Genomic DNA, 18,073 nt, shown 5'->3' on the forward strand with positions numbered 1-18,073 from the left:
ATCATCAAAGTAAAGGCCTACGCCTTCAAGATTTCCAAATATTTTAAAATTCTTTTTTGGAATACTTCTGGGGCTGAGCATATACCGAAAGCCAGTCTATTAAATTGGCACCTACCAAATGGTGTACCAAAGGTCATTAAATCTGCACTTTCATCATCCAGCTCCACTTGCCAATATCCATCCTTCATGACTAAAACAGTGAAGAATTGTCCCCTACCAAGTAAAGTTACCATTTCATGAACAGAAGGAATTTGAAAGTGTTCTCTCTTGATGGCCCCATTAAGTTCTTTTGGATCAAGACATACTCTTAAGTCACCATTTGGCTTTTCCACAATGACAAGTGGGTGAACCCACTCTGTTGGTTTATCTACCTTTTTCATGACTCCTTGTGCCTCAAGATCACACAGTTTATTTTTTAAACGTTTTCGTAAAGCATGTGGAACCCGTCTTATGGTGCTTATTCGAGGTTTGGTATCTTCCCTCAAGGTTATGTGGTATTTTGTTGAAAATTTTCCTAGACCTTCAAACACATGTGAATATTTTGTTACTAGATCATTTAAACTGTTAAATTTAGAACTTACTAATGAATCTACCCGTTTGACTAACTTTAATTCTAGACATTCCTTAAACCCTAGCAAAGGAACCTGATTTTTTGTATCTACAACTACAAAAGGTATATCTTTTTTATCATTTTTAATAACACAAGTTAATGTAACTTTCCCTACTGTTTTAATTTTGAAATTTGAATCCCCATATGATATTAATGATATATTAGATTTACGGATATGTGTTGTTGGAGCTATTTCTTTGAGAATACATAAAGGCAAAGTGCTTACCTCAGCTCCAGTATCTAATTTAAATGACACAGGCTTATCATTAACATAAATATCAGCTGACCACATGTCTGGTCCAAGTTTGTGCTTACATTTAGAGTTTACTGATCTGACAAAATACTAATGTTCACTGCCATCACTTTCACCTCCCGAACTGTGCACATCACTTACACTGGCTTCTGTTACTTGATGCACTTTCTTCTTTTGCTCTCTCATTCTCTTTCTTGGACTTTCTGGTTTGCTTGTCACACTGCTCACACGAGGTTTATGGTCTTCTCTGCAAACTTTTGCAAAATGGTTATGCCTTTGACACTTGGCACATGTTTTACCCCAAGCTGGGCATCGATCAGATTTGATAATACTTTCTTGATGTTTACGTTGTAGTTGGAGTGGTATGTAATTTAAATATCTCTCGATGTGGGTTGGTTTTCTATCTCATCAATAGGCAACATTTTACTTATATTCGAATTGGCAACATTTTACTTATCTTACATATCACGAAATTTACTTTTTCCACACACTTAGTTAAAGAAAATATAGGTACCTACTTACACTTTGGGCTAGTTCTAATTCTTGTCTTTCGTTGAGATCACGTAGGTCAGTCTTGGACAAATATTGATATATGAAAGTAACGTAGTCTAATGAGGATGGATTTTGATCAAGAACACAAGCATGTATTCTGTTAACATGACATTCATCGTCACCATGCTGGCATTCAAATGTTACTTTTCCATCATTGCCACGGATGGAAGACTACAAATAGAAAAAATAGTTAGTAAAATATACAAATAGAGATTTGAGAATTATGTTGTGAATAAGTAGCATTCAATGTTATCTCGGTTATCCTGGTATTCAGAAAAGAAGTGAAAAAAAACTCGATTAACAGAAACCTATTTAATAATTTAAGTCAGTGTAGAAACTGAAAAATTAAAACAGATTAATTTTGTCCATTTTTAACAAATATTTTCGCTTACACTCCATCCATAGGGTACAAGGTCCAATTTCAAGCTATCTGCTAATTTAGGGTATGAAGGATATAGCTGATTTACAATAAATTGATAACAAAGAGGACATAGACCTTCATAAAACACAGTAAGAGTCAGATCAGCTCCCTGAAACAATAATTTAAATCAATTTTTTTCTACAACCGTGTTAAAATAGTTATTTATGAAACATATCGTGAAGTATGCTTTTTGCGAACGCACTCGATGTTTAGCGCACTAGCGACAACGGAGCGAGTGCTATACATCGCGTAAGTTCGCAAAAAGTACTTCAAGCACAGTTTCATACAATATTTTATCTATGAAGAACAAATAAAAAAACTGTAACTCTTCGTCACTGGAATTTATTACTATTCTATAATTTTTAAAACTTTGACATTTAATAGTATATTATTCAACGAGCACGTAATAGCCATTACATGCGAGTAGAATACTATACTTTTTCTACGACCTTTTTTTTTTTAATTTTTATTAGTAAAAAATTTACTTGTCAACTACTCGAGATTTAAATTATAATAATTTACAAAAATACCTAAATGCTATTTATCCCTAGTACGTGGATGAATAATTGGTTGCCTACTATTGCCAAATTCTTACTTATTGTAAAAATACAACTAGAAATAGTCAATAATATTAATATACTACATTCGCTCTCGCGAGATTTTTTTTGAGACATTCGGAATAGGAAACGTACAACACAAAAATTCCTACCTCACACTATTAACTGCTAAAATCAACTCAAATCAACTTAATCTTTCATTAAAAAAAGAAGAATTATTAGAAATAGTGGAAGTGTCTACTAATCTCATAAAATTTTGTGAAGTTTATTTCTACAAAATATTTTTATTTTGTACAATAAATAATTTTCTCATTTGCTATCAATACATTATAATGGTTTAAATAAATAATTATTGATTGGCGTAAGGTTTATGTTATTTTTATGTCTGTTTACCATTAATAATATTGGATATGAGCAGGTGCATTGGTTTTGTAGTAATTTCCAGTCACTTCTGACAACTGAATTTTTCAAAAAAGAAATTACTAACGTCAGTGTCAAAAAAAATCTCGCGAGAGCGAATGTAGATAATATGTAAGTTCCATTCGTTTCCGAAAAATTATGAGCTTAAAGTTGTACCTACTCTCAGTGAATCTACAATAATAAATATGAAATAACTGTTGTCGGTAGACGTATTTCATATTATATAGTTTTAATGTATATTTACATTTAATTATATACAATATACAATATAATAATATAACTATACATAATATGTTATAACATATTTAACACAATATTACTTGAAAAATAAACACAATATTAGTTTTAAATTCCAATTAACATAAACAAAATGCGCTAATGTCACTGTCACTAAAATAAATGATAAACGTCAAAATTTTTAGTAAACAAGATAAAAATTTTATCTTGTTACATATCAACGCATGAAAGGCAAAGCTCCCTAACCGACAAAATTTGGTAAAACGACATATACATATCATTCGACTCGCCATAAAAATCCGCGTCGATTGGTCTGGGTCTCGTAGCGCTGCGTTGAGATTTGTTGTCGCTTAGGAAGTACGTGAATCTTAAGTATTCTCACATTTTCAACTGACTAAGCAACAAAAATGTCCTAATTTTCTATATATCGGTTGGTTGGACAGTTTGAGTTATAAAAAAAAACGAATAGTAATTTGTTCCTGTCTTAAAATTATATTAACCGTTAACTTAGATAAATTTACTGAAAGTAAAATCATATGCACCAAGCAGTACGGTATTTTTTCCTGTTCTAGATTTTGCTATCATAGTCGCTTACCGATTTTTTTACAAACAGAAATATGATCCAAACGTGTCCTTATACATTTGTTCCTAAAAATGTATTTGACATCATTTGTGCTTAGACATTTTTGCTTGTTGCGAAATAGGTATAAAAAAGAACTTAGATAATTTTACATAAAAAACGATACCAACTTGATGTCGCTTAGATAATTTTATCTGAATTTCAAAACAAATAATAGGCGCTTAGGAGGCGCAACCATGTTTTGAATGTCGGTTATGCATAACGTACTGCATACTGTATTCGTATTCGGAACGAGTCAGTCGAGCGCAAGTGCAAGCGACGAGGAAACAGATGATGCAGAGTCAACGGGTAAAACAAGAAAAAAGAAAAAGAATTTCAGAAGAAGAAAACCAATAACGAATGGATCGGGCATAGAAGAAGAAACTGTAGGTGACGCTGGATTGAGGGAAAGAAAAAATAATGAAAGAAAAGAAAGATCTAAGAAGAAGAGAGCTGGGGAAGAATATACAACTAAGAAGGGAGTGACAGTACCAGCCAAGAAAGTTCTCCCGAATCCATGTCAAGGAAAAAAATGTGGGAATAACTGTGTATCTATCCCAGAAGAAAGAAGAGAAAGCATATTTAACCATTTCTGGAAACTTTTTTTTTTTTTTTTTTTTTTTTTTGGGAGGTGAGAATCTTCTAAAGACTTCTGGGAAGGTGTCCCAGGTGTGTTGGATTCAACTCTCTACGCCTAACCGTAGCAAGCCGCCTACCAACTAAACTCACCTCCTCTTTCTCCAACCGGCGGGCCAGGAACCGACCTTAGCGGGCATAGCTCTGACCCACCAGCTTTGCTCGTCACCCCATCTAGCACTCTCTGCGTGCGCTCTGTGACTGTCATGACAACCCGGTTTCGCCACCCCATCCACGCATGCAGCCAGCCAGGGTCCGTAAGGCAACCGACCTATCTGCATGATAATGGGTGAGGAGGCGCGACCACGCTATCATCCCATCCACCGTAAACTGGCAAAGAATTACTAAACAGCCAGTGAGAACAACTAAACTTTCATTCCCCACCCCCTGTAGGAGTGGCCCATTCATCTATACACTCACAACATAAGATATAAACACATGAAAAACAAAACATCTAACATTTACTAACACTAGGATTAAAAATCCTTTTATTTTAAAGGACACTGCCCCGGCAGAAGTGGGAGTTGTATATTGACTGCCCACCCCGGTCGGTGCAAAACGACACATGTTCAAAAGAAATACAAACAGATTATCTTTGTTGGAGTCTCCTCTCTCTTTCTTCCTTATGCTTCATCGTTTCAGTGACAAATCCAATGATCAAGTCAAACATTTTTTCATTCATAATGGCTTTATGCATTAATTCTTGGGGCTCACCCAGAGGGGACCCCATCCTCAGCTGCAGCGAGGTTCGCCCTGCATGATATACAGGGCATACGAATATCACGTGGTACGCGTCATCTACCACTCCACACTCGGTACACAGATCGTCCTCAGTCTTTCTTATACGATATGTATATGCCCGAAAGCATCCATGGCCCGTCAAAAATTGTGTGAAATAATAGTTAACGCGCCTGTGTCTGCATTCATACCACCTCACTACATCAGGGATAAGGGTCCTCGTCCAGGCGGCTTTGCCTGTTTCTCTTGACCACTGATCCTGCCAACTTTCCAGGCTTCTTCTTCTTTCTTCTGGTCCTGAACTTATAGCTCCGTTACCCCTTCGATGCATTCGTACCCTCTCCTCTGTCAGAATGTGCACCGGCACAGCTCCGGCCACTACCTGTAGAGCAACGGTTGATACGGTTCTGTACGCGCTGCACACTCTGATCAGGGGTTTTCTTTGTGCTCTGAGAAGCATGTCTCTGTATTTGGCTTTATTTACAACTTCATGCCATACTGGAGCCCCGTATAATATTATTGACATAATGGATTGTAGCATTACTGCCCGTTTGTGTGATCCAGGGCCTCCTATATTCGGCATTAATTTTTGTAGGACTGAGGTCCTTGCCTCCGCTTTCCGACATGCTTCATGTATATGTGGGCCGAATGACCTTATGTCGTCGAAGATTATTCCCAAATACTTAACTGTTTTCTGGGGTTTTAGTTCGGAGCCTCTGAACCGAAAATTAATGTCTTTTCGATCCCGCCGTCCCCTCAAGATAATTATCTCAGTCTTTTCTACTGCCAATTTTAAATCGTTGTTCTCTATCCATTTCGCGGTTTTTTCTATTGCTGTGTTTACTTTATGTATGATGCCCCGATTCGTGTCGTCCTCGATTAGTAGGGCTAGGTCGTCTGCGTATGCTATTGCCCTTACTCCTAGTGTTCTATTTACCTCTAGTACCCCATTGTATAATATGTTCCATAATGTGGGTCCCAGGACTGACCCTTGGGGTACTCCAGCAGTCATATTCATCTTATTTTTCTTCGTTATGCATACGCTTCTTTCCGATAGGTAGTCCTTTATTATATTGGACATGTAATCCGGGGCCCCCAGCTCGACAATCCTGTCGATGATGAGGCCCCAGTTCGCCGAGTTGAAGGCATTTTTAATGTCCAATAGAACAAGTACCACCCACCTCTTTCTACTTATTTGTGCCGCGTCTCTAATCCAGATCGCTGCGTCTACTGCTGATCGACCTTTTCGAAATCCGAATTGTTGACTGGATAGAGCTCTCTCACTTGCCAATACCCCTTCCAGCCTCTTCTTCACAAGAATTTCATAAAACTTGCCAAGACAGTCTAGAAGGCATATCGGCCTGTAGGAGGATGCCGAGTCGGGGGGTTTCCCAGGCTTGAGTAGCAATACCAGATTTGCTTCCTTTAATTCCCTGGGAAACTCTTGATTCCGCAGTAGATTGTTAAATACTCTTCTGATCAAACCTGGTTTCTCTGTTGCTATTATCTTCAGTGCCTCGGGTGGCAGACCATCGGGGCCGGGAGCTTTACCCGATTTGATTTCCTGACCAGCGGCTTTTATTTCTTCCTCCGTAAACTCCTCCACTACCGTGGGGAAAATCTTCAAGAAAGCTTGCTCCTCCTTGGCAGGAAAGAGAAGTTCCGCAGATTCACGCCGCTGGTCTTCGTCTAGTCTGTATGGGGCGATCATTTTGAGAGACTTCATTGTTATTTTGTATGCGTCTCCCCATATGTCATTTTCTAGCGCGTCTATCAGATTCTGCCACCTTTCCTTTTTCTCTTTCTTTATTTTGTTGTTTAGATTCCTCTTCGCTGTTTTATATATCTCATTGAGCTCGGGGTTGCCCTGGCTTCTTGTGTAATTCCTCCGAGCTCGGAGGCACACTTTCCGTAGTTCTCTTATCTCATCCGTCCACCAATAGGGGGTTCTTTCGTTATTTTTTGTCTTTTCTGTGGCCAACTCAACGGCATTAGCGAGTGTCTTCCTAAGTTGGCCGAGATCTGTAATTGCATCTTCGTCGATTTTTTTAATCTCCGACAGGTACCTGTTTTTGTTTAATATTTTCTCTCTTCGACCTATCGGTTTTCTTAGAACCCTCCCTTTAACCATCACCTCGTACGTTATGTAACAGTGGTAGGTGAATAACTGTTCGTCGAGGACATCCCAATTTTTTATGCGTCTGGATAGCCTTTCGGTTGCAATGGTTACATCAATATGTGATTTGCTAGCCCCTCTTACGAATGTGGGTTTGTTGTTGTTGAGTACATGGAGGCTAGCCTGGGCTATCCATTCATTCCAGAACTCTCCCTTCTCATCATTCATGGGAGAGCCCCATGACCTAGATTTTGCGTTGATGTCCCCGACAATCATTATTTGCTTCTCTCTTGTAGCGATGCTCATTATTTCATCTACTTTTTGTTTGTAGTCTCTGATGGGTATGTTTGGAGATATGTAGCATGCCAGGAGACAAAAATCCTTCATCTTAATGAGAATATAATTTCCGCCCCTGACTATGCCACGCACGCCAAGATCTTTATTTCTGAAGAGCACCGCCACGTTTTTGTTTGTATCCTGCACCCAACCACCGTCCGACGTTATTTTTTTGTTAGGTTCCGGGACGATGAGTAAGTCTATTTTTAGCGTGCAGGCTTTCGCGTGGACGAGATCGTGTGCCCGTTTTGCGCGGCCCACGTTCACCTGCATTATCCTTATACCAGGTTGATCCTTGAGGTTCATTTTTGGTTCAGTTCCCTAGAGAGTTGACCCGTATCCGTTTGTATATATTGAACACAATAAATATAAATAAAATAAAGGTGTAAATATAAAATGAATAAATAGGTAAATAAATAAATAAAAGATTAAAATGGTATACTGGACAATACACAACACACTAAGTTTTTTAAAATTATATGTGAAATTAAATTTTATATAAATAAAATTTATATAAATAAAATGTGTATAGATAAAATTTTCAAATAAATTAAATAAATAAATAAAAATATGTATGATTAAAATCGATAAATTTACCCTATAAAAGGTGATTTCCTGTTTCACTGGTGGGCTGTATACGGACCCACCTCCGTTCATCAGGAAACCACTTCTCACCCTTTCGCTTTTGTTTCTTTTAATGTTTTATGGGTTCCCTTTCCCCTCCCCTGCCGTACACCCACGCCCTATAGGCTGGGCATGTCATGCGGTCCATTCTATGACCCTCTTCCTTACAAGTTAAGCAGTACGCAGTGCTGCTACACTGCACCGCTGTATGCCCGTTTTTAAAGCAGTTGTAGCAGCATGCTACCCTGCTCTCCCCTGTGCACTCATAGGTGCTGTGACCATAATGGAGGCACTTATAACACCTTACTGGCGTATGGCGTTCCATTATGGGGCATATAACCCAACCTATTACTATCGTTCTATACCTCCGTAGCTCTTCTGCTTTTGAGGGGCGTACGGCTATGGTCGCCACCTGTTCCCCATGCCTATTTATACGTAGCGTTTTGACATCTATTTCGTCCTCGGGGATACCGGTATATGTTGTTATCGCGCTTATTAGCTGTTCTTCTGTAAACCCAGGGTCTATTGCCGTGATGGAAAAATAATTTTCTTTCTTCCGAACAGCCATGCTCATTCCCGTTATTTTACTGTCCATCTCCTTCTTCAGTTTCTCCGCTGCTCCCTTCCCCTTTAGTTTTACGAGGATGTCTCCCCCTTCTGTTTTTTTTAGCCTATTTACTTTTAAGCCAATCTTCCCTATATCAATTTTCTGATTCATCTCTTTTAATACATCAGTGTATGATTTCCCCCCCGTTTTGATTAGGAGCGCTTCTTCCTGCTCATGCCTCTCCCCTTTATCCATCTCCTTCCCTCTGATAACTATTTCCCATACTATATTTTCTTTTCTCCCCACAAATTCGAGAGCTTTTCGCACATCTTCCTTATTTATCTCGTTGTTAACGATGACTCTAACGGTTTCCGGGGGCTTCTCCCTTTTTTTTATTATATTTATGGCCTTTACAGCCATTTCATACATTCCCTGTTCACCCACTTTGGTTACATATGTGTACCACTGCCTCCTTTGGTTGGCCATAGAGCTTTTCTTTACATTTTCTATGTACTCTATGTCGCCCACTTTGCATTCCTCAATGATTTCTGCTACTTCTTCCCTGAGCGTTCTTATGACGCCCTCTACCCCTCCGTCTTTTATTTCGTTTTTAGTTATTATTATGCATTCTTTTTTTTCAATTGTCTCTTGCAGTCCCCCATGTTCCCACTTCGTTTTTTCAAACACCTTGTCCTCCCATTTCTTCTCGTGGATTTGACTAAAGGTGTCTATGTCTCCTCCCTTGTTTACAATTCCTATTATTTTTTCTGTTTCTTTTCTTTGTCTCTCTTGCTCGATCTTAATTTTACATTGTTCGCATCTTATATTTTTCTCCTCCCCTTGTGTTGTTTGATTTGGGCTAATTTTTCTGTTTTGCATAGAGTTAATTTCCCCTATGAGTTTTTTCATTCTTATTCTTTCGTCCTCTATTGGGCCTTCTGTATTAAGTATATCGAGTATTTGTTTCATTTTCCGTTGGACCTTTTCCCTGTCGGTTTCTTCTGGATATTTTTTGCTTTCTTCAAGTTTTTCTTTTTTGAATTTTTCATTTATCTCAAGGCTGTCCCCTTTTCTTTTTTTCATTTGCTGCATTTCTCTTCTGTCCTCTTCGTCGAACAAGAAGGCTGTTAAAACACTCTCCTCTATATCTTCCCAAGTTCCTCCCCTTTCTTCTTCCGTTTTTTCATCGTGACTTTCTGTGAAGGCTTTCGCTTCCAGGATTTTCACCGAGGGATCTTCCTCTTCTTTCTCTTCCTCCTCTTTTTCTTCTTCTTCTCTTGTATTAATTTCTTCCCCTACAAGTGTCGAGTGCTTTATGGCACCCGACCTGTTTAGTTTAGGCTGTTGATCGTGCCGTTGTAGCAATTCCCTTTCAAACTTTCTCAGCTCATCTTCATCTATTGTGCCGTCTTGCGACTGTTCTTCCCTATTCTCAATTTTACTAATTAATGCGTCGTCATTGTCCTTTTGCCTTTGGTCGTCGTTATTTTTTCCTTTAGGTTTTTTTGAGTTGGTTTTATTCATATGAATTCCCACGAGTCGGGACGTGCTACGCGTCCGACGTGGCAGTGCGCCCTTACCACGTTAAGGCTAGGTTCTTCGGGAGGTCGCCAGGTATCCCGAAGGGATCGTTTGTGATGCTCTAACCCTCGCATCTCTCATATCTTTGGCACGATGCCTTCCACCGTGATAGTGGGGATTATTTTATTGAGGTTTACTCCTCTAGGCTTTTTATCACGGTTGCCTCCGGACGCAGTAGCAGCCTGTGTTCACAGGCTACCTGGAATTTCCGCGTAACTGCTGCCTCCACTGTTACGCGGGATTGGGAGTGGATGTGTGTTGGGAAAGGTACTTTGGCGGGGTAAGACATGGCGGCTACTCGTTATGGGTATGTCGAAAAAGATTTCGAATAGAGATTTGTGATCGGAGTTCGACGGCAGAGCCCCCGCATGGTGCGTGGGGCTCCACCATCGACCCCCGGCCACAACGCTGGAGTGGGCGAGATTAACTTTAGGAATTAGAGTAGTCGCAGGGAAGTTGGAGGGTGAAATACGACTGCTGAAGGCGAAGGCGTCGCAACTGCTCGCCTCAGTTGCGCCGCCTTTTAGCGTCCAGCGGCGGTGTCCGGCGACCACCCGGTGCACAGTCGCTGGACGCTGGAACTGTTCTTGGTTTCATCGGTCGTGCTCCCCTCACAATTTTTTTAGGGACCACGACCGGTTACTCGGCCCTCCCACCGTCGTCGAGGTAGAATTACAGTCCCAGGGAGGGATTTCTGGAAACTGGATATAACTCGACGACGAGATTGGTTGGTATGATTGGCGCAAAGAGTAGGTGTGAAGCGCAAGCGCAGTGAGTCTGAAAAACGCAACTGTATTATAAAATATTTTATAAATGAAGGAGAAGGTAAGAGAAATGTATGCTTACAGTTCTTAGCAGCCACTATGAATGTTTCAGATAAAACTATTTATAGTATTGTTAAAAATGCAGAGTGGGGATGTGCCAAGGAAGACATGAGAGGAAAGATGGAGCCGTCAAATAAAACCAAACAAACTACTCTGGATGCCGTTATAAACTTTATATAAAGTTTGCCTGCTTTACCATCGCACTATGGCCGCCAAGATTCCAGTAAAGTTTATTTACCAGAAGAATTCAAGAACATACCAACTCTTTACGGAAGTTATAAAAATAATGTCATTAATCAAGGTATGGATATTGTGAGTGAGAGAATTTTTCGCAAAATATTTCATGAGCAGTTTAACGTCGGCTTTCATATACCAAAGAAAGATAAGTGCAAGAAATGCCTTATGTTTGCAAAAAACACTGATCCTGACAAACTGAAAGAAAAAGAACAGCATGAGAAAGAAAAAGAAGAAAGTTACGCCCGTTTCAAAAGTCACAAAAAGATCCATAAAGATGATTCTTTTACATTATGCGTCAGCTTTGGTCTTCAAAAGGTCTTGAATACGCCATATTCACCTTCAATGCTTTTATACTATAGTAGAAAACTGGCTGTTTATAACCTATGTTTCTACGAGAATGGCACTCGTAAAGTATTCTGTTATTATTATGACAAATCTAATGGTAAACGAGGTGCAAATGAAGTAGCAACAATTTTGCATAAATACATTAAATCTGTTGATGCCAGAGGAAATGTTAAACGATTGCTGTTATACTGCGATTGTTGTCCAGGGCAAAACCGGAACCGCAATGTTATGAGAATGATTCATCAAACTTTGCAGGAATGTAATAATCTTGAAACAATTCAGTTGAATTTCCTACTAACTGAGCACACTTATATGTCAGTGGATACGTCTCACGCCATCATTGAAAATAACCTTAAACATACAACTGTTTATGCACCTTCCCAATGGTTCACCATTTTCTCAACTGCTAGAAATAATCCATCGCCATTTAATGTTGAGCGAATATCTTATGATCAATTTAAAAAATGGGATAACATTGGAGACCAATATTTTAAAGGAAATCTTACTGGCAAAATAAGTAAAGTTCGGATTGCTACTTTTAAGAAAGACAAACACATTGTTTCTATAAAAACATCTATGAATTCTGTTGCCAAATTATTCGATGTTGAAGTCCAGCCTAAGAGTAGGGTCCCACTTATGTCCTGCTATAAATCACTACTGCCCATTTCCAAAAGAAATATCACGATCTTCAGAAACTTTGTACTGACCAAGTCATTCCAGCTTGTTTTCATCATGAATATTTGAACATTCCACGGGATGCGAATATGAAAGATGTGTTACCAGAATCAGACGTAGAAGATCCTGATTGCGATTTTTAATTTATTTTTGCTACAGTTTTGTTTTGATATTATGTTATTAATATTAGTATTACGAGTATATTATAATTTGTGGTTGCTTTCATTTTGATGTTATAACGTATAAGAAGTCAAAGTGTTACGGCTGATTAATAAAAAGTATACGGTCGGCTTGTGTAACATTTCCTAAATAAATTTATGGGTAAATGCATTAAAATGCAATTATTGTTTCTCCGTCATCTGTTTGGATTAGAAAAAGATTCAATGACATTATTAAATGCGTTTAGGCATAAATTGATTTAGGAAGCGTTACGCAAGCCCCCCTAAGTAGCATATTTTTTATAAGTTTAATTATTTGAGGTTCCAGTATTACAGTCTTGACCAAATACGATTTCAAGTTAATTTTTTAACTATTATTTGTTTTGCTTGTTTGCTATCATTTGTTATATGTTTGAGATTGAATTATAGAGTTCCTTACAAATTGTCTTACATAGGATATTACTCTAAGTACACTTGGTTAATTTTGCATTTAATGTGTTCTTTATCAATTATTTTTCCAATAGTTAGAGTTTTGGATCTTAGTACCATAGTTAAGTGTTAATGAAACAGTACACACGAACATAATATTATGTATGAATTTTTAAAGAAACTTTTTTAACTCTGATGAGTCTTGTGATGTTAAACTGTGCACTGTGCCTTATTTGGAGTAATAATAATTAATAATATGTTGAGATCTCTTTCTTGTTTAAGAAAATTCTTGATGTTACTTAAGTATGTTATTTAACAATTATTTAGAAGATTTTTTTATTCGTACCCAGTGTTTATTATAAAAACCAAATTTTGTTTAAGTTCTTAATTTTTAATTCAAAAAAATACTGCAATACAATAAAAATATTGATTAAAAACAAAAATCGTTTTATTTGTTAAACTCACTCCCTTCAAAAATGTCGGATAGAGTTGCAAATATTACTTTATAATAAGTAATTAGATTATTTTTCTTGAAGGACCTGACTAAAATTTAATTATTTAGTTTTTTTTTCCTATTTTTCAAAAATATTTTTTCGTTATTAATACATTTTTACCTATTTGCATATACAGTAGCTTAAGTATGTAACTGAATATACTTGAAAGTTTTTTTGTAGGCTCAGGCGCATAGATAGTTGTACCTGTTATTTTTTTGGGGTAATATTTTACTAACCAACTCTAAATGGTAAACTTGAAGTGTTAAGTTTAAATATTACTTCTTAGATAAAAGCCCACAATATTATAATGCCTAAACTCTAACAAGTATTTATCTATGATGAAAAGTAAATATTTTATAAGAATTTTTCAATAAAAAAAATTTTTGATCAGCTCTCCTGCACATTTGTATAGATGTCGGTTAGGAAGGATTGCCTTTCATGCGTTGATATATAATCGTTGTAATATACTGACATTGTTACAGTTAAAATTCCTTTCAAAATTTTTCGAAGTTAATTATTGATATAAATTACAATAATTATTGTATTAAATAAACAAGTTTAAGTAATTTTATTTGCAGTTTACCTATATACGATTAATATTAAAAGTGGCATGCGCCACTTGAATCTAACTTCAGCCCGTGAGTAATGACCCGTGAGTAATGAATTATTACTCACGGGTACAGTAATGGGTGCTATTACCTATGAAAAAATAACGAATAATATGCATATTATTAAACGGTCGTAGAAAAAATTTTTGACTTCTTTCAAACCACAAAACTGTCAAAACTTTTGTCGTAATTTATTGCTCATTATATCATCACCATGACAACGCAAAAGTTAAGGATATTTGATTATATGAAAGTGTATCAAAAACAGCGCGAAAAAGTAAGTCCCATTTAAAATACATTGTTACTTCACGCACACCTTAAACACTTTACGCACTGCTATCTATAATGACAGTTCTCACAAACTAAAAACTTATACATAATATGATATAGAGTAGATAAATGCAATTTATCTATTGTCTTTTTACTACAAAAGCAAGATTACGTAGGTCAAAATTTCTGACGTAAGAGCACTGCCAAATCATTAGAATGTGACTTTTCATCATGGCCACGTTAATGTCATTACTTATCAGACATTTTCTTTGTTTTTGTTTACTGTACAAATAATATCTCTAATTCTTTATTCTAATTAATGATGTCAATCAGTTTTCATTTCTTGCCGAAATATATTAATAATACGCCGAAATATTTGTATTAGGTTTGTTCTAGCATCAGTTTCAAACGGTTTGAAACAATCAGCGAATAGCGGACCAGCGCGAGTAGAGGGGATAGCACTGGTGACTGTATACTGTATATGTTCTCTCACTGACCCACGGTTATTAGACTTTATTACGGTTGTCTTGTCCGACGGTGGTGGGGAGACTTATATTTTTGACTTTACGTCACAAGAGTTTACATTCCCATATTTTTAAATGATTTTCGATCATTGAATGTGTGTTATTGTGTATATATGTGTATTATTTGTGTTATTATGAAATAATTAGACAAATAGTACACATTTTATCTTATACCGGGTGGTGAATCGTAAAAAGGGCGATAGGAAACTCAATGCAAAATTCTGAATTGTTGAATTCCTGCTTCCCTAATTATTTTACATCAAAAGTCATGAGAGAATACTTGTAGAGAATTAAAATCTGTATTAAAATCAAAAGTTAAAGTTGTTCTACGATTTAAATGCATTCCAAAATTTTGAAAAATATGATCTATTTGCCACAGTAGGTATGCGTGTAAAAGTAAGGCCACACGTTACTATTTAACTGACAGTGTTCACACCATTGACTGAATAAAAAAATCTTTATTATTAATCCTTTCTCCGCAACTGAGGGTATCTTATCAACTGTATTGTTTTTAAACAATGGATGATAAAATAAAAATATTGACAGTTCAAAAATGTGAACATTATTGCATTGTGTGTGGCCTAAGTTTGGGCTGAAAACTAAAATGTATTACTCAGAATTTTACATTGAGTTAATGCAAAATTTTGACGCATGTCAAAATTCTCAATGTGTTTTAATTGTATTCATTTTTTTCGAATCCTGAGAAAACTAATAAATATTTTTGAATAATTTAAACTCAGAATGAAAGACTACATTATTACCGAGGGCTGAAAGTTCCTGAAAACTTCTATAATGTTTATTTTAATAAGTTACAGGGCTGAAAATAAAAGAGAAGTGTGATATTTAATTTCAAATATTTCATTCAATAGAATCTGCTTGTTTATTCTAAGGGGCTTTCCGCCCTCGGTAATAATGTAATCTTGCATCCTGCGCTTAAATTTTTCTAAAATACTTGGTTTTCTCAGTGACAGTAAACTCTCGTGACGTAATCTCACCCTTAATGTTCATTGGTTAGTCGATTTAGGCAACCGTAGTAATGTCTAAGAACCGTGTCACTGACCCACGGTTCTTAGACATTACTACGGTTGCCTAAATCGACTAACCAATGAACATTAAGGGTGAGATTACGTCACGAGAGTTTACTGTCATTTGAATCGTAATATGATTTTTTTCGAATCCTGAGAGAACCAAGTATTTTAGAAAAATTTAAACGCAGGATGCAAGATTACATTATTATCGAGGGCGGAAATCCCCTTAGAATAAACAAGCAGATTCTATTGAATGAAATATTTGAAATTAAATATCATACTTCTCTTTTATTTTCAGCCCTGTAACTTATTAAAATAAACATTATAGAAGTTTTCAGGGACTTTCAGCCCTCGGTAATAATGTAGTCTTTCATTTTGAGTTTAAATTTTTCAAAAATATTTATTAGTTTTCTCAGGATTCGAAAAAAATGAATACAATTAGGGATTCCAATGAACTGTCAGTGGTGGTCGGTGGATGGCTAAACTGACATGCCCATAGACATAGTTAAGGGGGGTGGTCATGGCGTATCTAATGTTTACATTGAATATTGACAAATTTGCAAAGAATATCCTGTTTGGTTTTGTTTTTTTTGTTAATTGTGTAGCGAAATTTGTGAAATTGTGATAGCAAATTAAATATGAAGTGGTTTAAACATTGGATACGCCTATGGATGACAGTTTCGCCATCCAGCAGCCATATTATATCACGTGATTTGGAATGCCTAATTAAAACACATTGAGAATTTTGACATGCGTCAAAATTTTGCATTAACTCAATGTAAAATTCTGAACTGTTGAATTCCAGCTTCCCTAATAATTATTGTACATCAAAAGATATTAGAAACTATTTGTAGAGGATTGAAATCTGTATTAGAAATAACTGTTAAAATTGGTCTACGTAATTAAACATATTCCAAAATTTTGTAAAAATGTAATACATTTTAGTTTTCAGCCCAAACTTAGGCCACACACAATGCAATAATGTTCACATTTTTGAACTGTCAATATTTTTATTTTATCATCTATTGTTTAAAAACAATACAGTTGATAAGATACCCTCAGTTGCGGAGAAAGGATTAATAATAAAGATTTTTTTATTCAGTCAATGGTGTGAGCACTGTCAGTTAAATAGTAACGTGTGGCCTTACTTTTACACGCATACCTATTGTGGCAAATGTATCATATTTTTCAAAATTTTGGAATGCATTTAAATCGTAGAAAAATTTTAACTTTGGATTTTAATACAGATTTTAATTCTCTACAAGTATTCTCTCATGACTTTTGATGTAAAATAATTAGGGAAGCAGGAATTTAACAATTCAGAATTTTACATTGAGTTTCCTATGGCCCTTTTTACGATTCACCACCCTGTATAAGATAAAATGTGTACTATTTGTCTAATTATTTCATAATAACACAAATAATACACATATATACACAATAACACACATTCAATGATCGAAAATCATTTAAAAATATGGGAATGTAAACTCTTGTGACGTAAAGTCAAAAATATAAGTCTCCCCACCACCGTCGGACAAGACAACCGTAATAAAGTCTAATAACCGTGTCACTGACCAACTGTTTGCTGAAGGTTTCTGACTAGTTTGACTGTTTGCTAGAACAAACCTTATATTAAAGTAAATAAACATCAACTTTAAAATTGACATTTCTCTAGCATTTCTTAGTGTCAAAATGGTAATATAATAAGAAACACGTAATCGCGATTATATTGAGAAGTTTAGAATTATATTAATTAAATAACCAAAAATATTTATTATTATTAATTATAATATATTTTATGAAACAATCCTTTAAGTTAAATACTCCAGAAAATAATAATTTTATTTAAATATATTAGAAAATCGTACGTTACTGATAGGACAGTTCTGTGGTGCTACATTTTTACTTCGTTTCGTACACAATTTGATTCACAATATAGCTTTAAAACACTACTGTTTTTATAAATACCTACATATTAATATGCTTTTTCTCATGAGGATCTTTCAGTGCGTCACAGTTTTTCGATTTCTTTTTAACGCATTAAATTGCATGTGACAGAAAAAACGCACGTCGGTGATTACATTTCGTCGGTGACATTTATAACATTTATTCTAGTTGTCAATAGATGGCGCTATAATCGAAAAAAAATTATTTACGAATTATATAATATATCTACGAATATAATCTGTTCAATTTAAAAAAAAAGTACATAAAAGTACATAAAAAAAATG

The 18,073-nt window shown here is 36.0% G+C and overlaps 1 protein-coding gene across 2 annotated transcripts in view; it reads right to left on the reverse strand.

Annotated features, from left to right (window-relative positions):
• Window positions 1-18,073, reverse strand: part of LOC114326138 (gamma-interferon-inducible lysosomal thiol reductase) — a 132,588-nt gene that overhangs the window by 10,748 nt on the left and 103,767 nt on the right. For both annotated transcript variants that reach the window (XM_050652470.1, XM_028274382.2), the window contains exons 2-3: window positions 1,808-1,945; window positions 1,386-1,586 (exon numbers count right to left, since the gene is read on the reverse strand). In XM_050652470.1, the coding sequence (XP_050508427.1) occupies window positions 1,386-1,586; window positions 1,808-1,945 (339 nt within the window). The remainder of the gene's footprint in view (window positions 1-1,385; window positions 1,587-1,807; window positions 1,946-18,073) is intronic.

The sequence above is a fragment of the Diabrotica virgifera genome, chromosome 5 (genome assembly GCF_917563875.1).
Source record: "Diabrotica virgifera virgifera chromosome 5, PGI_DIABVI_V3a".
NCBI lineage: Eukaryota > Metazoa > Arthropoda > Insecta > Coleoptera > Chrysomelidae > Diabrotica > Diabrotica virgifera.